The sequence below is a fragment of the Pleurodeles waltl genome, chromosome 2_1, assembly GCF_031143425.1.
Source record: "Pleurodeles waltl isolate 20211129_DDA chromosome 2_1, aPleWal1.hap1.20221129, whole genome shotgun sequence".
NCBI lineage: Eukaryota > Metazoa > Chordata > Amphibia > Caudata > Salamandridae > Pleurodeles > Pleurodeles waltl.
In genome coordinates, this window is record NC_090438.1 from 181387545 (window position 1) to 181409312 (window position 21768).

The window sequence follows — 21768 nt, forward strand, 5'->3', positions numbered from 1 at the left end:
CACACATTCAAACACACAAACACAGGCACACACCCTTTCCTCCTCCAGGTTCATTAAAGTCAGCAGCAATGCAACTGCCCAAGTACAACACAAGAATCAGCTGTTTAAGATTGAAGGCCTCATTTCTATATCTTTCACTTAATGTCTGCCTTCTGTTGTCATTGTTCGAGAAATATCACCTATAAACCATAATGGTGGCATTTGGACATTGCTTTGGCACAGTGGTAAGAAATAACAAGATTATCTTACTCAAACCTATTAAGTTTTATTAGCAAGGTGTCATTTTACAATCCATATTCTTTGGAAACTGTGCTTATTATTATTATAGTCCGTAATCACTAGCTGCCCTAGTAGATGGTCATATATGTCCATTCTCTTAGACAGCATGGCAGTTAATCCCAGTTACCCAGCATGCCAATTGATCTCCGAGCCCTCACCGGTCATGCAGTTGATATTAAGGGCTTAATTAACAGTGATACACTCTAACACAGTGTTGTGGCTGATATTTCTCTAGTGCTACATTCAGCCAAGCCATAAAATTGGATGTGAGAATTGACATGCCCCTTGTGGAGGTGGGCTAGGTTTTATTTTCTATGCTAACATCAAAGTAGCAAGCATTGGTAATGCCACTAGGTCTGACCCAAGCAGCTACTAGAGCTAACCTTTGCAAGCTGGTGTGCTGGTTAATTTTTAAATCTTGTTGACAGACTGCATTCAGCTGTCTGTTGTCAACATAACTATTATGGATAATAATAACATTACTTATAGGAGGGTTTGAGTCAGCCTGTTTATTATCATTGCTTGGCTTTCTTGTCAATCTCATTTGCTTGCTGTTTATTTGACAGCTTAAATTTCTCTTCTTGTATTTTGCCCTCCGCTGCAGCATAGCATTTTTCTTATGAGCCGCTGAGTGGATAACCTATTTTATTCCACTGTTGATATTCAGAAAATGTTTTTTTTGTCTTGCTCTTAGTCCTCCATGGTAATGCATGTGTTTTCTTGCTCTCTCCTCTGTGCTGCTTTACTTATTATAACCTCACCATCCATGCTCTCATTATAGCACTCACCAGTGCAGCTAATTTGCTTTCTCCATCCATTCTCATACCATTCGGCTCCTTTTTTTGGTGTTCTTTCCTGCTCCTCCCTGCTCACTACCTTTGTTTAACAGTGGCATTTAGTTGCTCCCCTGATCCTCTGTTGCTCCCTCACCCATACCTGTTGCGTTCAACTTTTTATTTAATAATCGATCCAGCCCTAGGTCAGCCGTTCCTCCACTGCCCGTTCTGATTGATACCTCCTTTCAATTGTCTTCACTTTCTTCCCTGTGTGAAGTAATGTGCATCTTAACAATGCGTGACACAATGTAGTTGTCATCTAGAGAGTATATCATGTATAGAAAACAGTGTTTTCCATCATTTCTAGACAGCTGCCATGTGATGCGTGATACAATGTGACAACCAGCTTAAAAGTATAGAAAGCATTGTTTCTATACTTAATTTGCCTTTTCACCAGTATTGGCTTTGCTGATGCATTACATAGTAAAAGCATCTGGCATTGGCAAAGCCAGTAGCAGCAACAACAAAGTATTGACAAAACTAAACCTATTGGCTTTACCTAATTTTTTCTTTTAATTTTTATTACAAATATATGTCCCAAAAATAGAAAAGAGGAAAAAATATAAAAAGTATAGCCCCCTAAACAATGCAGCCATGCCCTTTGATAAAAGAACAGATATTGAAACCTATTTAGTTTTAATATGTATTACTGGACAAATAAAAAGATACAAAATACATGGTTCATACACGCTACGATGACTATGAACAATAGCATTGTTCTTTCCTTTTGGCCCTGCCAGTGTTTTTTCCTGATGCTGTCCAGCATCTGCAAAAGACAAGTGTTATGGTGCATATGCATGCATACTTCGTGACTCTACAGTAGCCCTACCATGATTACCTTAACATAATGCCATTTTGTTATTTTTACTAATTAACCATTACCAGATTTTGTATATCCTTGAAGTGGTAAACTAAAAACAAATAAATAAAAGGTGTGCAAACGTGCTTTTTTAGAAAAATGTAGCCAGGCAGCAGATTTTAGCTGCCGGCCCCTCAGAAAAATGTAACAAAAAAGTAAATTAAAAGATGTGTGAGCATGCAATGCTGTTGGCAGCGAACTGTGGAGAGTTTATCTAAAAGAAATAAAAAAGAAAATAAGAGCTGGAGAGGTGGTGGGAAACAAGGATATTCAGGGAGAATTAGCACACACGGGAGAGAGTAAGAAAACCCATGCATTTCCATGGAGTGCTGCAAGGAACTAAAAAAGTAGTTCAGTGAATGTTAGCCCACTTTATGTTTATTGTACTGTATTAGAAATAAAGGGTTTTTAACAAGTGACAGTTGAAGTTGTGCTTTAAAAATATATAGAACTGCCACGTTGGCATGGTCAAGCATAGCGGTTTGACAGATTTCAGCTGCTTCAGATGTAAAGCTCTGTATGCAGATTTCACCCACCTCCCCTGGCACTGTCTCCCCATCAACATATCCTACAGCTATCCTCCTGTGGTGTACAGTGAACATGCAAAGCAGTATGCAGTGGTTCGTATCTGTAACTATCTGCTAGCGAAGAAAAGGTTGGCCTGCATCTGGGGGAGAGATAAGACCCCAACTGTAAAGAAATGGCTAGAGCACATGACCTATTGCAATGCACAAGAGCTCTACTACTCCACTAGCTTGCAGCTAGCAGATCAAAGATATTTTGGGGCCCATCATATTCAAATTCATTAAAAACGTCCATGCAGGGAGGTTGACCGGTACTGTGGGGGTTGGAAACAAGTGGATTGTGCCCATGAAAGTTCCTGTAGCTATCCAGGTGGACTGGTTCAGCTCCCATTGTCCATGTTTCGGTCTTTCTACACATAACCCCCATGCTACATGGCTGGGCTGGATCATACTACATAACTCACAATTTACGGAAATGCACTGTAAAGGAATGAGTTGTGCTCTGTTAGACCCAATGAATGTATGATAACCTGAATCAAATAATCCCTGCATGCAACTAATGATAGTACATAATGTTATTATTGTTTATGTGTGTGTGTATATATATATATGTGTATATATATATATATATATATATATATATATATATATATATATATATATTATGAAACTTGAAAAATGTAACGAAAGAAAGGAAATAAATATAGGAAAAGTAAAGTGTTCTCCACCAGCTCTGACACATTGCCGTATGCTGTTTGTTGTGGTGGATGCAGGTGAATGGCCTTTGAACAGATCATTTGATGACACCTGGCCCAAAGCTCCATCTATGCATGTAATTTATGTTTATGATTTTGCTAAGATTACTCAAGTCTGGCGAGACAGCTAAAGCTATCTCAAGGCTGGTCCTAAAAAGTACCCTATTGAATATGTTTCTGAGAAATAATGGGAATTACCATCTCCTCTTTATATTACCTACATACATAAAGGGCAGCATCCCTGTCCTAATTTAGCTACTGCTTTTGAATCAACATGTTTTTTTCAGCAGAGCAGCTCTAGCAGTCTAAACGACATGGGGCTATCAACCAATGGGTAGAGGAGGCCTCCTGCATATGTTACTGTTATGCAGATTTTTATAGAGCACTGTCCCTATGAAAAGGGTAGCCTGGCACTTTCTGAACTACTTAAATTAGACTGGACCAACACCAGATAAAGGCTAGCAGTAGTAAATTGGAACCAGGTTTTTAACTTCTTTTATAAGCTCAGAAAATTACTAATGAACTGCAAAGAGAGGGGAAGATGGTGCCAACTTTTGGCAGCTAAGTACGAAAAAGAGGAACAACCTGCCCTAGTATGAAATATACAGAGTGACAACCAGTTGTTGGGTCATATCAGTCGGGAAGGAGGAAGAAATAGATTTATTTTATTAAAATGCCATTTCCCAGTGTTGTGCAGGGCTTTATGCACATGGCGTCATAGCTTAAATAAAACTTGTTTATGCACAGGTAGCTACTAAATGGCCTTAAGGAGTGCCTACATGGATGTGTGAGAGGAATGATTCATTACACGCATTTTGCACCGTTTTCAGTAGTTTCATTAAATATTCAGGAATACCCAATAAAGGGCATTTTCATAGTCTAAGTGACGGGTGACCGGTGCTTCGGATACCATTTTACATGTCTCAGTATGGAGCTAGGAGATGCATAGCATCCTTAACGTACGAAAGCAAGTGTATATACCCAGGTGACTTGGTCTGCCATCAAGCACTATTTTATCAAGCACTATGCATACATTTCTTATAGAGTTGGTAGGTTGAGTAATGCCTTCCAGCTCTTTGCCCACCTGCCATCTGATTAATAGTTTGCAGATTTTCTAAACAGAATCCCTTTAGTTTTATCACAATTGGTTTGGCAATCTGAAGCATACAAGAGTTGAAATTAGCTTGGATTTTAACAAATCAGAAAAGGTGTCACCTGCATAGGAAGACCATTCCAGAACTATGCCATATGCGGATTCTAGCAAGTAGGGTCATGTAAATGTTAAAAAGAGTTTGACTCAGCGAGGAACCTGAGTAATCCTACATGACATCAGATTGGTGTTAGAATTGAAAGGAGAGAGCAGAACGGCTTGGGATTTCTCGCAAGAAAAGATTTGAACCACTTTAAAGTCCAAACAGATGGCAAAGTTATCCAGGCACTTAAGGCAGAACAAGAACATATGTCCGAGGCAACAGAAAGGTCTAAAAGGATCAGGGCATCAGAATTGCCAGTTTCCTGAATGAGGTGAATGCCATCAAGTAGTTTCTATGATGAGGGCAGACGTAAAAGCTGATTGAGAAGCATCCAAAATATATATATATATATATATATATATATATATATATATATATATATATATATATATATATATATATATATATATATATATATATATAAAAAACATAATTACTAGCCTTTCCAATACTTTTGTGAGGAAAGGCAGCAATGTTGTTCTATAGTTGGCAAGAAGCTTTGGGTCAGCTGAAGGTTTTTTGCTTTTTGTTGTTAATTCAGAACCTTTGCATGTTTGTACTCTTTTGAGTTTTCTATAGAGGTAAGAGAGAGATAGAGAGAATGGTAAATGCAGAACTATCAGATTGGGCAAAAAATAAAGACCTAATGCAGGCAGGGGTCTTCCAGAGTACCTAATACATTGTCTGTGTCTCACAATGCCCGTGCCCACAATCCTAGATTCTTTTTTACTATGCCATTGGGAATAAAGGTGCATTTGGAAATCTGATGATGATTGTTTTCGACAACTGTTGTCAAGAAGTCCTCGAAGAACGCTGGATAGTGGATAAGCGGAGAACCAAGCTCAATGCTGGAAAGAGATTTTTTGAGGAGTTTGTCAGGGAGCTCAGCAATCTGAGAATGTTTATTGGTCAAGGTCGGATCTGTGGGGCCCTTGATGCCATTTTAGAATATATGCACGCTCTTCATGTTTTGCCTCTACTGCCATTAAAAGCTCACCCAACGACAAACAATCAGTCTGTTTGTTTTGTCTTCCTCAGGACTGTAAATCGGAGGACTGCATCCCATGCTCCTATTTTAAACCGAAGACCCTGGTTCACAAAGACCAGATTCTTGTAGCACATTGGACAAATACAGACATGGCAGACTTGTCAACAATGTAAAACCAGAAGAGGGGTGCTTCATCAAGCGAGGAGATAGGTTTCTCTTATGAAGTAAAGGAGAAGGGGCAACACCAAGATGTCGAACTTGAGACCTATGAGGTTGAAAAGCAACACGTTAAGTCCCTAAGTCCCTTGTGCCACATGCCAGTAAAATGTCTGATTTGCAGAAGGAAAAGACACTCAGACACACACCCAAGATACCAAAGCATGGTTACTTGAGTGACAAAACAGAGTCACAAAAAGCAAGGCCCTTGATGCAGAAGTCAAAGGAGCATAGGGAACTTCCCATCCTACTGGGAAAGAAAAACGCTCCGGTAAGGATATGCTGAAAGGCATTGCCTTAACATCTGAGGATGATCGAGTACAGAGAGGGAAAGGATGGATGGGCCACTAAAAGAAAACACCAGTGAAAGCTAAGAAATCTACATTGAGAAAAAGAAGAGGGTTTTGGCTGCCGATATACAAAATCTAATTGAAGAAAGAGGGCCTTCGAGGAAGAGAGGCAAGCCCAGAAGAGGTTAGGAGACCCACATTAGAGGCTGTTATGATAGAACAGAAAGAAACACTTGAGGAAAGACAGAGTACATTTTCTCAGTGGACCAGGGCTTTATGAATCACAAGAAGAAATGTTGCGTGGAGACGCCTAGTCTGACTCACTTCAGGGGGAGATAGAATCTTCACAGAGTGAGAAACAGACAGGGCCAGGTCAATTCCGAGGTCATGCCCAATCGCAACAAGAACAACCCAAGCCTGTTCTTTGAGGCAAAGGTTAACCGACCAGTGGAAAATCTAGATGATCCGCCTCTTGCACCTACAAGTGACTCCCATCTTCTCCCCATCAGTCCTTCACATATACCACACCAGTAGTGGAGATAATAAAAGACTTCCTCAAAAACCTTGAAGCCTTTTCCACAGACGAGCAGGTTGTAAATATTGTTTGTCACAATTACGGTATTGACTGCATACAAAAGCCACCAACAAGGTCACCAAAACATCTCCAGTACAAGAAAGAACGATTGCAAATCCTGTAAAGAGAGGTTCAAGAGCTGTTGATAAAGAATGCTATTGAGACAGTACCACTGAAGTAGAGAGAGAATGGTGTGTATTCCGTTTATTTAATGTACCAAAACAAGACCAGACCAAGCTGCTGATTCTAGACTTGCACTTTGTAAACAGTTATATAAAAATATAAACATTTCGAATGACAACATTGCAAGATGTTATACCTTTGCTTGACAGAGGTAACTGCCTAGCAACAGTAGATCACAAGGATTTTTATTTCCACAGACCTTTCCACACATCACATAAGAAGTTCACACGGTTTGTAATGAAGGGAGAACATTACCAATTTAAAATCCTGCTGTTCGCAATAAAGTTGGTGCCAAGAGTCTTTATCAAGGCACTGGCGGTGGTAGCTGCACACTTCAGAAGACAGGGCATTACATGTTATTCCTACCTGGATGATTGGCTAGTCAAAACAAATCCCTTAAGGCTTAGCCAAAAAAACACAGCCAAAAAAACATGACATCAGTGGTATTGCTACGACACACTCTAGGATTCACCTTGAACTGGTAGAAATCTCCCCACCCCTGTCTGGAAAAGCGGAAAACCTTCCTAGAAGCAGATTTTGACATACAATTGGCAGTGGCATACCCATCTACATGGAGGGTTCAGGCCATGCTGGCACAAATTCACCTTTATCAGATGTCACTGTCTGACGGTGAGGACCTAATTCCCAAAACTAGACCTATACAGGTATAGTAGAACAATCAGTGGGCACAGGAAGCACTTGATAGGATCTAGTGTCTGTAACAGACAAGGTCAGCAAGGGACTGTGATGGTGGGATGTGTACAATATTCGCAATAGGAGACCTTTCAAAATACCATTGCCACAAGCCATCATCACCACAGATGCCTCACTGAAATGTTGGAGAGCATATTTAGATAATCTATAGATAAGGGTGCTATGATTAGACTACAGTGCAACCAAACACATCAACGTCCTAAAGCTGAAAACAATTTCCCTAGCACTTAAGACCTTCTAGAGCCAAATGGTAGGGCAAATATTAATGTTTTACATTAACAAGCAAGGACGGGACAGTATCATTTCCACTGTCACAGTTAGCCCAAAACATTTGGTAGTGGGCCATCGCATAGAACATCTCCTTAGTAGCAAATCATGTCCTAGGAATGGAAAACCAGAAGTAGATGGTTTAACAGGGCAGACAAGTTGCACACAGGACTGTGAGGTAAAGCTGTCTATTTTATATACAGTTTTCAAACTATGGGGAATACAAGATGTAGACCTTTTAACAACACCAGAAAAATCACAATTCTGGTCCTTCACAGCCTGGCAGTACCATACCCAGTCACTAGGGAATGTCCTGTCAGTAAGTTGGTATACGACTTTTGTATATACTTTCCCCTTATTTTGTTGATCCCAAATGTTCTAGAAAAGTCAGACTCTCCTCAATTTCAATGATTCTCATTGCTCTAAGGGTTGCCTTGGCAGCCATGGTTCTCAATCCTACTCTAGTTATCTAAGCAGCATATTATGTCCACTACACAGAGACACCCTGATCATGCAGTAATGGAAAGTATTCCACCTAAACCCTGGGAAAATGCAGTTGACCCCATGCATCATGAAATAGACACATTTTAGCACTTGGGTAACCAAAGGACACATTCCGTATTATCAAGGAAGCACTGAAACCAGCCACTATTAAATGTTATGTCTTTAAGTGGAAAGGGTACATAACACGGTGTCAAACTAAGAAAATAGAACACGTAATCAGTACACTGTTGTAGTACGATATCTAACACATCTTGTAAAATGTAAACTCCTATACCTCTCTAAGGGTAAATTTAGCACCCTTTGCAACTTACCAAAGAGATTAAACACACCCAATATTGTTTCATTTCCATGAATCAAAAGGTTCATAGAAGACCCCAAAATACTGGAATGCATTCAAAACAAAGACGGTGCAGGCCGCAGGGGAGGTGAGTTGTTGATTCTTTCCTCGCGGGATAGGCAATGTGTTGATTTCTGGACAAATGGCCTCAGTTCCTTACTGTGGTGTAGGATCGATGAGAAATTGACACCCAGGGATGATGCATGGAAAATCCAGAAGCCCTGGGATGATGGAACTACGGTGAAAAGAGGTGTTGTGTTGATTGCATCGATGTTTCAACCCCAAGACAAGCTCTGCGTCAATTCTACAGGCATTGCACCCATTTTTCAGCCACAGTGCATCAGTGGGTGGATTTTCTCCTTCAGGTCACAAACCTGCACTTCCAAGGGCCCAGAGACTAGAGTTGGCACCACATGGCAAGTCAGGACTCTCAGCAGAAGAGCCCAGGCACTGGTAGATGAAGTCCTTGATGACCCTGAGACTTCTTAACAGGAGGCAAGCTCAGTTCAAGCCTGTGGAGAGCCTAGGAAAGCAGGATGTAGAAAGCAAAGTCCAATCCTTTCTCTCCCAGGACAGAAGCAGCAAGCCAGCACAGCAAAGCAACATGCAGTCCTTCCTACAGCATCCAGCTCTTCTTCTTGACACAATCTCCTCAGTCCAGAAGTGTTCTAACTTTGTGGTGTCAGAGGTCCAGTACTTTTACCCATTTCTATCTTTGAAGTAGGCAAACTTCAAATAGAAGTCTTCTGTAGTGCACAAGACCCTGCCTTTACCAGCTATGGCCTCAGGCACACTCCAGTGGGTTGGAAACTGTTGTGAGGGGACAGGCACAGCCCTATTCAGATGCAAGTATCCGCTCCTCCCACCACCAGCTCAGGAACACGCATCAGGAAGTACAGGGCACACCTCGGCTCCCTTTGTGTGACTGTCTAGAGTGAATTCACAAACAGCCCCACTGTCATCCTGACCCAAGCGTGTCTTCCACAGAGAAGCCGAGGCACAGGAAGGTTAAGCTAGAAAATGGTCACTTTCTAAAAGTGGCATTTTCAAACTTAAAACTTTTGGTGAGGTTGGTTTTTGAATTGCATATCGCTATCTGCTCCCAATGGGAAATTACACTTAAAAGATATTTCAAGGCAATCCCCATGTTACCCTATGGGAGAGAGAGTCCTTGTAATAGTGAAAACTGAATTTAGCACTATTTCACTATCAGGACATGTAAAACACACCAGTACATGTTCTACCTTTTAGATACACTGCACCCTGCCCACAGGACTGTCTTGGGCCTACTTTAGGAGTGACTTGCATGTATTAAAAGGGAAGGTTTGTACCTGGCAAGTGGGTACACTTGCCAGGCCGAAATTGCAATTTAAAACTGCACACACAGACGCTGCAGTGGTAGCTCTGAGACATGGTTATAGGGCTACTCATGTGGGTGGCACAATCAGTGTGCAGGCCCACTAGTAGCATTTGATTTACAGGCCCTGGGTGCGCACACAGTGCACTTTACTAGGGACTTACTAGTAAATCAGATATACTAATCATGGATAAACCAATTATCAATCCAATTTAGAAACAGTGCACTCGCACTTTAGCACTGGTCAGCAGTGGTAAAAAAAAGCCCAGAGTCCTAAAGCCAGCAAAAATGAAATGCAGCACACAGTCAACAACAGGAGGTCAGAGGCAATAAGTTTGGAGATAACCCAGCAAAATGGCCATTTCCAACATCACCCCCCCCCCCCCCCCCCCCCCACACACACACACACACAGTGGAAGCTTGTATTGGTGGGATTGATGAAAGCAGTGTTTGAACGAATGTGTTCTTGGTAACAATTACGTCACTAAGGAGAGTAAGTGTGATACAAGCATTAACGGTACAGAAATCATACATATTCATACACAAGGATAAATAAATAATGAGGGCACATCCAAAAGTCATCTGACCTTTTGACATTAATCAGACTATAGCTATACCAACTTTTTTCCAAAAGCCTTCAAAAACAGAAGAAAGGGCCCTACACACATTTGATGTTGCATGTACTATATGCAGGTGTCGCATGGTATCAGGGAAAATTTGTGGGGTATTCACTCTAGCTCCAGTGACAGCTACATCTGAGAAAGCAGTTTGTTGATGTACACTATTCAACTAGGATACACTCCAGCAAACATACCTGTGGTCTCTAAGCCAAGGGTGCACTCTACCAGGAAGAAAGGAGGTACGAGGGCATTTATGTCCAAAATCTGTGGCCAGTAAATAGGCAGAGCAGCCACATGGTCCTCAGAGCATACTTTTGCAAAGCATTACTGTATTGACTTACACTCAGATAAAGAGTTTGTAGTGGGACAAGCCTTACTTAAGAATATTTTTGCTTCTACTCCGTATCTTACCTACTGAAATACCGCTATGTAATCTGTGCAAAGCTTGTAAATCCAGACGAGAATTCATGCTGCAAAAGCAACCAGTTACCGTTCATCATGATTTAGCAGCTTGAAACTCTTCTAGATTCATATGTGACTCTCTCACCCCCTCATTACGGAGGTTTGTGAAAGGAAAGAAAAGAATGTAAGATGGTGGGCACGGACATGGCCATTGTGGGTTTACAGCCCATGTCATAAGGGACTCCACTTATGTTGACTCTTGCCTACAAGCTAACAAAGTTTTTAAAAGTGCAAAGGCACTTCTGGACCCCACTTTGAGAAACGGAAATTACATAAGCAACAACCGCTCTCATCCCACAGCAGCCTTGGTCACTCAGCATCAAGTAACTCCCATTCAGAAATAACTGAAACACTGGGCGAATCAAAGGGATGGGAATATCCTTCAAGTGGCAAGCTAAATTCACAAAAGACGTATGACAAATGCCGTGCAAGGCTACCTGTTTGCAAATCATTGAATGGGTTACAGAAGTTTCACGTTCGCTTCAGCCAAGAAAAACCTCCTCCTTACCATTGAAGCATTTGAAATCAAAGGGCAAGTCTCACACCTCATGGGAAAATGTTTTAAACACAAGGTGAATTCGAATGTTTATATTGGTAAAGAGATCACCCCATGTACTAAGCACACACAAGATAGTGTTTCGGCTACAGTGAAAGGCAACTTTTCTAGCTTCTTTATGTTAAGTATGATATAACTAGCTTCCTTTTTAGCCATTATCTGCTGTTTGCCCGTGAGGTTGAATGCCGCGATTAACTCCTTAGAGTCAACGTGCTTCCATGGCACGTGGCCATTGAGTACCTGTAACGTCCAACTCAGCTGCATAGTGGACCTAAGCTGGCTTTGTCCATGATGTAAAGATGACATATCGTTTTGAATAATGTCAATAGCAGAAGACACAATGTTGTTTTATCTGTAAGTATGAGTGGACGGTGTGTTCATACCATTGTTGACTACAGGTAAAGCCTTTTCTAAAGTTTCCTTATTTATTTACCATTATCGTGCAGCAGCCTCCTTTTGTGAAAGCTTCCGGATTTCATTGCATATTGCACTCAGAAATTTTTAAGTCGTGATTTGCTTGGACCTAGCAAAAAAATCCTGCAAGTCTGTATCCTCAGAAATGAAAGATATGTGTTGTTTTACAGCTGTAAGTGTGGAAGCCTTGCTGACAAGGTTTACCTATGCTGTATGTAGTGATGATATCCGAGTGCTGTGTGATGACGTAACAAGAGTCTGGTCTGCTCGCTTTAACACCCTGTCCAGAGTTAATAAAACGTGTGTGACAACTACTTGTATCTACTGGTCACAATAACCACCCATTGGGACCGGAAAGTGATGAATTAAAGGTACCATTCTGAACCATACCATTCAGCTGTTCTTCTGTAAAGTTCACAATATTTTGCCAATTGTCAAATTTAGCTATGGACGATATACTGAGCACATTCATTTCTTTTACTTTTGCTAACCTCAGGCAAGTTGTTTGCTAGACAGTATCATTTAAGAAAATAATTAGCAATGGAGTTAAACAAGCTCTAACTAAAGCCGCCATGCCTTGTATTTGCCAATCTCTTGTCCCCCCCAAACGCTTTTAAGTCAAACAGTGTCTTCAAATATTCATAACCTTCTTTGGCCAACTGGGAAACAAAGAAATCTGACTAAATTAATTTGGTGTCGGTTAGCAATATTTTCCTTGCTTTCGAGTTCGGCAAATTAAAATAATAATTTTCAGCATTTGCAGCATCATGCCCAGAGAAATAAGTGAATTTGTCTACATATGTTTTTGTACTCCCCACTGGTTAAGTTGGACAATGTTCCCATTGTATATAGTTAAAAACTACTCTTGGAGTACTAGCTCAATGTAAATAATGGTGATAACACAACATTTCCCAGTCATTTGCGGTGTACTTGTAAACATCTTTACTTTCAAATACAGTTTTAATATTAGAGCCCCAAGAGCATAGAATCAACTTGTTTTGCATCCCAGTCATCAGAAACAACTCCAGGTGTAATTAGATCATTCATTGATATTTTGAATATTTATGGAATTTGAATCATTTCGGTAGGACCAAATATGTCAAAGGGTACTTTATCCCAAACAATTCCATCAAGATCTGGAACAGCAGAAATGTTCACAAGGGATAAGTGTCTTCATAATTTGTGTGACGACAAATAAGGCTTAAAAATCTAATCTACCAGTTCAGCAGCAGAACGTTCAGGCAGATAGTAGACATGTATCAGCAGAAAGAAGACAGTAACAAATCTAATCCAAAGAAGGAAAGCAAACAGAGTCCGTATAATCCACAGGTAATACTATGGATGGACCAAATAGTTATGTTTGAGACAAATAAAAAGCTTACGTATGCCAGACCCAGGTACTGTAGCTGATACTGAAGAGGGTGAAGACAAATCATCCACGTCCATAAAATATCCAGAAGCAGTTGGTGCAAAACTGGAAATGTTCCAGGTGAAAGAGAACTGGTAGATAGATAAATCGGGGGTTCATCAGACGATCCTATCTGTTTTGAGTTTCAGTGGAAAATCGCAGATTGCTATTTTGGACGTTTCTTATAGAAGCAGTTGTTACAGGAATTGATCAAAGTTCATTCGCCACCCTCCCCAACCTCAGGGTAATAACTTCAGTGTTGTTTAACTGCTGGAGAGGTATTACCTGAATGATAGTGAGAGGGGCAAGGGAACTACCCTTGTGTTCTATTGTGCAGGATCTGTCACGTGATGCACTTTGACTTTGTCAGTGGAGACAAACGGTTGTCTTTTGAACCAGGCAGCGGTGGTAAGATAACAGTTCTGGTACAGTGAATCCAAAATAACTGCACTGGTGCCCAGGAGGGTGGGCCAAACTCATTTTTCACAGCAATTTTCTCTCAAACAGGGTCCCCAACTTCAGGAACTCCACCTGTGGATGTTGGTAAATCCCTAATTTCCAAGGTGGCGGTATATGCAGATGAATGCGTATCACGTAACTGTTGTAATTCCTGCAAGATGGTAATACGTTCATTTATGTCAAAAGGTGTTTTTGCTGGTACAGTGCCAGGGTCATCAAGATCTGGGACGTTCATAGGGATGCTGAACAGGACTTCTTAAGTTGTTTTCCATCCCAAAGACCTTCGGGCAGATTGTTTAATGCGCTCTGGACATACAAGTGATAGATCCAACTGCGACCTGTACCTAGTACCCTAGCTGTTAAGGATTGCTTTAAATCTTGGTTTTATCGCTCCACTACTGAATTTTCCCTCGAGATGATGGAGGGACAATAAATACACCTCACCACCCATCATTCCCCGGTGTCCCTGTATGCCCTGGAGACAAGAGACCTAATTTGTGTTTTATGGTGTTCCCTTTTTAAATCTTTGAAACCCATTGAGGCTCCAGTAATGTAGATGTTCGTTAAAGGACTGACGCAATAATACAAATAATACAGTTAGTGTAGGAATCTCAGGATCCATATATTCCAGTGCCAAGAGCAGTGCTTTGAGTTTTGCTAACTGTGCTGTACAATCCTCTTGGGACTGTGTGTAGGTCTGTAGAGGGTGGAAGCCTCCATCCCTCATAACTCCACAAACTGCTGTAAAAGCCACTGAGTATTGCTGTTTTGTGCCTACAGCAGGTTGGACTGAACCATCAGTGTAAATTATCATCCTGTGATGATCCAGAGGCATGGCATTTGCAGGCATAGGGTACTCTAGTTCATATTGAAGAACTTATTGGTTTGGAGTTTTGGATCAAAAATGTAATCCGCATCAGTGACAAGTCGTACTAGGAAAGCTAGCTTTGGTAACAGCCTCAAGGGCTGGTATTGTGGTCACAACAATAATGCGTTTTCTCTGGGCTAATGGTCTCTCTTTTATGACCGCCATCTGAACTGCAGTCAGTATTTTTTCTGTTGGAGCAAGACACATTTCTGCATTAGAGTATAGATGTGATTTGTGTGCAATAGGTACAGTGGCACCCTCATTGAATGTGACATATGTGAACCCAGTGGCACCTGGAATTACCCAGATCACCAGGTTTGTCTGGTTTACGTGTGTGTGTAGGTGTTTTGCTTCTAGCATGTCAGTATGTAGTGATCTCAGAATTTGTCTATGTTGTGGTGTCCAGTGTTTAATTGAGAAATCATGACATATTAAGTCAGAGTGGTTTTAAGCTATCTGTATAATCTGGAATGTATGTACTGCCAAAATTAAAGAAACCAAGCAAAGATTTCAGTTTATTTGTTATTTGGTGGTTGTAATTGTGTACATTTCTCTTACAACTGTGTTGCCAGACTCTTCCCCTCTATTTGAAAGCTCAAATCCCAGGACCAAAACACTGAGAAAGGCTGTTTTTGTTTTCTTGAAGTTCAATTTGTAGCCATAGTTGTAAAATCTCAAAACATTTGTGATCTACCCTGGCCAAGTGTGTGTTGAGGTCATCATCCATCAGATGGATGTGATTTATGTAGGACAATGCCACAGAGTCAATATCATGTAAATATTGATGTCACACGGGCAGAGAACAAGCCTGGACTGTTCTTATACCCCTGGGGGAATCGACAAAAATGGTGCTCGGACCCCAACACAAAGAAAGCACTTAGATATCGGTTCTCAGGTGTTATAGTTTGGTAGAAAAAACAACAGTTGGAAATATCCAGGGTTGTTTTGTATTTTTTATGCACTGTATTGTTCATATGTGCTGTACTATGTGAGTTTTGAATTGTAGTCTATGACTGTTCTTTATGAATGATCTGGTTTGGCAACGGGAAATAAAGGGCTATTCATTGGAGATCCACAGGGTTCAATTACTCCCTGGTTCTCAAGTTGTGAGAGAATTTCTCACCCAGGCTTTAGCTTCATGCTTTATTGGATACTGAGATTGTATCTGTGGATTGAACCGTATAGGTATAACATGATAAAGGAAAATCCCTATCCCAACCCACATCTTTGGGTCTGGCGCAGGCTCCAGCGATGTATCGCAATCTGCGGCATAGGCTTCTTTTACTGACACTGGAACAAGGACTAAGAAAGAAGATAAAATGACATCTTCCCCTTGTGGGAGCTTTTGGATTAACTCTGACGGCCAATCTTTTTCTGCCAGAAGAATGTCATAGGTTAGCGTTAGTTTTTCACAGAAAAATATTTTAATTGTGCATTGAATGCTCCCCTCAATTTGACTTTTTAGTTTATAGGCCCTGTTGGGTGGGGCGAGACACCTGTCTGGGGATTCAACATCTAGGTATTAGTTAGCTGCTGCCACCTGCAGAAGCTCTCTTGCTGTGTCACTGCCACGTCCTGTTCTTCAGTAATGTTCTCAATATGTGTGATGTTCTGAGAAGAAAATGCTGTAAACTTCTTCTTTTTGAACTGTGGTTTATGTTATGGAAGTTTCTCCTCCTTTTTTGTTGTGACTTCCACAGAGCGTTTTGAGTCCTTTTTCAGTTTCACGTACTTGTTTCGGTGTTCTGACCGTCCCCCCCCACTCTCTCTCTGTTTGTCAGATGAGTCCTGAATGGAATGAGACAGACGTGTATCAGTATACTAATATCTGTCAGGAGTCTTTAATGTATCAAGACTTCTAAGATTGTATCTTTTTTGTGAGGTCCCCGACTGCGGAGATTCTCCTCTTTGTTTGATCTTTTAGTAGATTTTTGATTATCCCAGTGTTTTTTAGAACCCTCCTGCTCTTGCTTAGTATTATCCTTACCGGAATCATTTTGTAATTGTGGTTTATTTGGTCTGGCCCCCAGACTATCCCGACCTATACTCGTATACATTTCGGAAATAATCTTCGGCAGCTTGCGTTCTTGAACTTTTTAAGAAACATCTCAGAGCTGCTGGTGTTTTACCCCTGCTGCTGCGTCCCGTTTGAGAATTACTTAAAACAACTGAGGTAACTGTGGCAAAATTTCCCATTGAGTTCATCCCCAAATCCCGGGCAGAGGCTGCCTGTGTTCATTTTGTATTTTGTATAACACTTCCGGGTAAATTTGCAAGTGTTGGTGTACCGTGTGGTTGTATATATTGCAGCAAATGCTGTGCCCCAAGTAACGCAGTCCTCTATGGAAGGAACCATTCCAAATGGCAAGCACATTGTGAGAATTCTTTTTGTATGGGCAATCACTGCTTGCAGCAGACTTGTTTTTTGTGCAATCGAAAACGGAATTTCTTCTTGTTTGATTGGTAGTTTACCCATTACTGTAGGGACAGTTGCCGGCTTTATCCCTGGTACAGCCAGTTGTACTATAGACAGAGCCCTTGCTGGGGAGGTATTTAAGGTCCATATCACAAGTTGTATTAAGCGCCTATATATGTATCTACAAGATTGTTATATAAAGTATTTAATTGTGCTACCAGCATGTTTTGTACATTTGGATGTGGTGTATCTGTAGCCAATGATGGCCATGTAGGTTTATCATTAATTAGGGGACCTAATCTAACATGTTGAATTACTTGTTGATTGGTGCTTTGAAACCAGTTTTGGTTTTTCTTGATTGGTAACTCTAAATAATGATAAACTCCGTACTGTGCGAATACGTTTGCAACTGTGTATGTATGAAATGTATGTGAATCTGTGTTGCAGGATAAGTGACCCATGAATAGAACATTTCTTTTCTGTACTCATTATGTGCCTCTACAGGGATGTAACACGCCCACCCTTGTCAGTGAGCCCATTAGCAAGTATATACTGTGTGACTGGTTGTCCGTAGTTTACTGTTATATTTACTGGTTGTGCATCTGCTATATCAAATGATAGGTCTTGGATTCGGGGACATCAAATTGGGAATCTTTTTAAGGTTGAAGCTTGAACAACCTACAGACAAGGATAGGTGGTACCTATCTAGCTGAGGAGGGCTTCCCCTAATACCACAGATGTTTCTGTATAAGGTCATTAGGGTACCTTTGGCATGCTTGAAAGAGCTACTCAGGAGACCCTTTAGGTAAGTACCTGACCATCGTCGGTAGTGCTATGTGCTACGGTTTCTACTCTGATAATAGAACTGCATGTTAAGGGAGGCAACACCACTGCACGTGGGTGACTGAGTCAGTCTCACACCGTCTGGAAGCTGTCGGCTTAATTCCTGACTAGCTCGCAGTGCCTCACTCACCCTGAAAAGGAAGAAGTAATTTGCGGCAACCTAGACATGACACTGATTCATCAGGAAAGTTGTGGTAAATAGATCATACACCTTTCGCTCAGTAACTCACACATGCCGAGGCAGGACACGAGATGCAGAATGGACTTCAATATATTTATTGAAGTAATTGCATCCTAGTGTAAAAAGCGTGGACTGAGATAATTAGACAGAAGAATAGCAGTACGGTAATCAGCAGCACAATCAAGGTGAAGAAAATAAAACCCCCTCACTATCTTGTATGATTACAAACGTCTATATAGTCCTAGTCTACACCCATTGTCTAAAACCTGACAGCATAGTGGCGATAATATATCTTCCGTACCCAGTCTAAGGAAGGGAATTCAACCCCATACTTGGAAAAGCTGGCACAAGTCTGCCTGTTGTATGAAAGCAGTCCCCTCTGGTTGCTGAAGGAGCAGAAACACAAAAGGATGATGAACGGAGTCCTGACATTTTTTAATTACTCATCCCCAGTCACAGATCTGGGTTACAGCCATCATTCTTTTGCTCACCATGCCACCCCAGTTTGGACCCAGTCATATGCAAATCAGTCTTGACCCTGCACCCCATGGGAACTGTCCAGCCCGAACTGCCAGGTCATGTCCTCAATGAAGTGGAAACCAGCATCCTGGGACCAGTTTTGGGGTATCACCCTTCATCAGTAAGGCTAGCTTGAATCCAGTGGCACAATGAGGAAGGGACCCACGACTGGGCATACCCTGGCCACTTAGGGCAACTTTAGCAACACAAAAGGATGATGGACGGAGTGCTGAAGCTTTTCAAATACTCACCCCCAGTCACAGATCTGGGTAAATCCATTGTTCGTTTGCTCATCATGCCACCCCAGTTTGGACCCAGCCATATGCAAATCAGTTTTGACCTTGCTACCCATGGCACAAGTGCATCCCGAGCTGCCAGGCCAGGTTCCCCATGGAGTCGAAACAAACATCCTAAGACCAATTTCGGAGCATCACCCCTCATCAGCCAGGCTAGCTCGAATCCAGTGGCAGAGTGAGCAAGGGACCCACGCCTGAGCTTTCCCTGGCCACATAGGGCGACTTTAGAAATGCAAAAGGATGATGGATGGAGTGCTGACACTTTTCAATTACTCACCCCCAGTCACAGATCTGGGTTAAAAACATTGTTCTTTTGCTCACCATGCCACCCTAGTTTGGACCTGGCCATACGCAAATCAATCTTGACCCTCCTCCCCATGGGAACAGTCCAGCCCGAACTGTCAGGTCAGGTCCTCCCTGGACCGGAAACAAGCATCCTGGGACTGGTTTTGGGGTATCAACCCTCTTCAGCCAGGTTAGCCTGAATCAATGGGTACTTTGAGCAAGGGATTTAGCATTCAGTCTATCACTTATTCTTTTTGTATTTGAAGGATCAACGCCAGGATCAGCAAAGCTGTCAGTGGGATGATGTGCTTCTCAAAACGGCCATGACTGGAATCCCCTCTGTCCCACTTAAGCCTATGCAATGTTTTATATACTGAACTCTGCACTGTTCTATGTGTACAGGCCTGACGTCTACTAATTTGGGACTGTCTTCTAAACTCCTGGAACGGCAGCATGATATGCTGTCCTGAACACGACAGCCTTGAACAGAGCACAAAGTGCGATGTTTATGAAGGGCTGATAAAATATGTAGTGCCAGCAACTGTATGTTCTCAAAAAACAACAAATTATAACCAAGCCTTGCTAATAATTAAATCAGTAAAATAATTTATGCAAAAAGGCACAATCTTTGGGCCTGCAGCTAAAATAAGGGTGCCAACCCAGGCACTAAGGTGAACCCACAACACTCCTTGTGCATGCTTTTGGGAGTCCAAGAAATCTGAAGAGCTTGGAAAAGTGGCCACCCAAGTTGCTTTTTTGAGGAACTTGTTCTTACCACAAGTTGCCAAAATTGAGGCCTGTTTTGTGTTATGCACACAGTAAGCACACACCTTCATCCACTAGCTGTAAAATATCCCTAGTTACCTCATTCTTTCCTTCACCCTCCATGATTTAGGGTGATTCTGAAAAGCCTGACCCTGAAGTGTACTAGTGCTTGAAGGATGCAGTAGGATATGTTGGAAGCAGAAGTATAGGCAAGAGGTTAATTTTACCTTTACTGTTTTACCATTTCTGAGATTCTTTGGTGTGTGGATCTCATGAGGACAAATACTGGGCAGTAGAGCAAATGTTATTTTATTCCTGAAAGTAGACCTTAAACATAAAGTTATTAATATATTCCCTGTATTTTGAGCTGTGGTGAGAAAGACTTAATCCATAAGATTGAAGAACTGAGATAAGCCAGATATTTTGTGGCTAGTTTTCAGGGATGAATTCTAATTCCAGTAACTAGAATTCTAATGTCTTGATGTTTAATACCAGATGTTTGTTGGTAACATGCTAATTTTTAATGTCTCTTTAGAAGAGAGAAAGAAGAAAAAGAAGAAAAAGAAAAAAAAGAGAAAAGGCGCAAAGAAGAAGCATAAAAAGAATTCTGAGAACAGTGACAGTGAATCTGAAAACAACTCTAGCGGTATGAAAACTGCAAAATTGAAAGCATGTATATTTTACTATTTTGCCGTTCTTTCAGTGAGAAGAAACATTACAATCTTGTGTCTTATATAAAATGCTGAAGTTATTTGTATGTGTGTAAGTAGCATGTAGGTTACTATTTGTGTATATATGTAAGTAGTGTCCGATAGTTTGCAAATCAAATAATGGTTTCAAAACCTGTAATCCATTAAAATGATGATTGTATCCAAGTTTTTTTTTTCCCCCACCCTATTTATACAAGTGCTGTAAATGATGACTCTCAACCAACAACATTTTTGTTCCAACTTTTGATTTAAAATAACTTGTACATATTACTGGGCATAGGACCGCAGTCACAAAAATGCGATTAGGCTCAGCAAGGAGCTCATCTCAATAAATTGCCGATTTCTGCATACCTGGGACAAAGTTTCAGTGAAGTAGTAGGTTCCTTTAGGGGTCAATAATGATGATGTTGGTATGTATATAAATAGTAGACCACTAGGAGTAAGGAAATCGTGAGCAACTTGTAGGCACATTAGAGCATGTGTGTACTTGGAAAAATGTGAATTAGTTTGTCATGTTTGAGGTCAGTTCAAAATTAACATGTTCTCTCTCAAGCATCTGATATCAATGTATCTGAATATTTTTAGCTGTTACTCCCATGCCTAGAAACAGTTTCTCAGTTGGTATATGGTGCTAGTAATGTTTGTTTTAGCCCATGTAAAGCTCAAACATTCCCTTGCTTAATACAGACATAGCTATATAAATATGATCTGGTGAGATCCAGGGATTGTCCTTGGTATATTTTGTGAATCCATTGAGTATTTAGTAGGCATCTTTAATTGCATGGAATATCGCATTTATGGAAAGGCTTAAACGCTATGGTTTTGCATTAAGCCTCCAAATACATTGAAGAAAACCCGTTGTAATGCTTTCTCGTTAGTCCTCCTACCTACCTACCTGAGTGTGTGAACAAATCTAATTTGGCTGACCTGTGTAATGGGGATATATGATTTTTTTTTTCTGTTAACTGGCAAGAGCGTGTTAATTTGGTTGCAACACACACTAAAGGGCTATATGTGTCCTTGCTTGTTA

At 41.0% G+C, this 21768-nt stretch overlaps 1 protein-coding gene across 1 annotated transcript in view; it reads left to right on the forward strand.

The window, feature by feature from the left end:
• Positions 1-21768, forward strand: part of NKAP (NFKB activating protein) — a 133055-nt gene that overhangs the window by 18454 nt on the left and 92833 nt on the right. The window contains exon 4 of the mRNA XM_069212167.1: positions 20564-20674. Coding sequence (XP_069068268.1) covers positions 20564-20674 — 111 coding nt within the window. The remainder of the gene's footprint in view (positions 1-20563; positions 20675-21768) is intronic.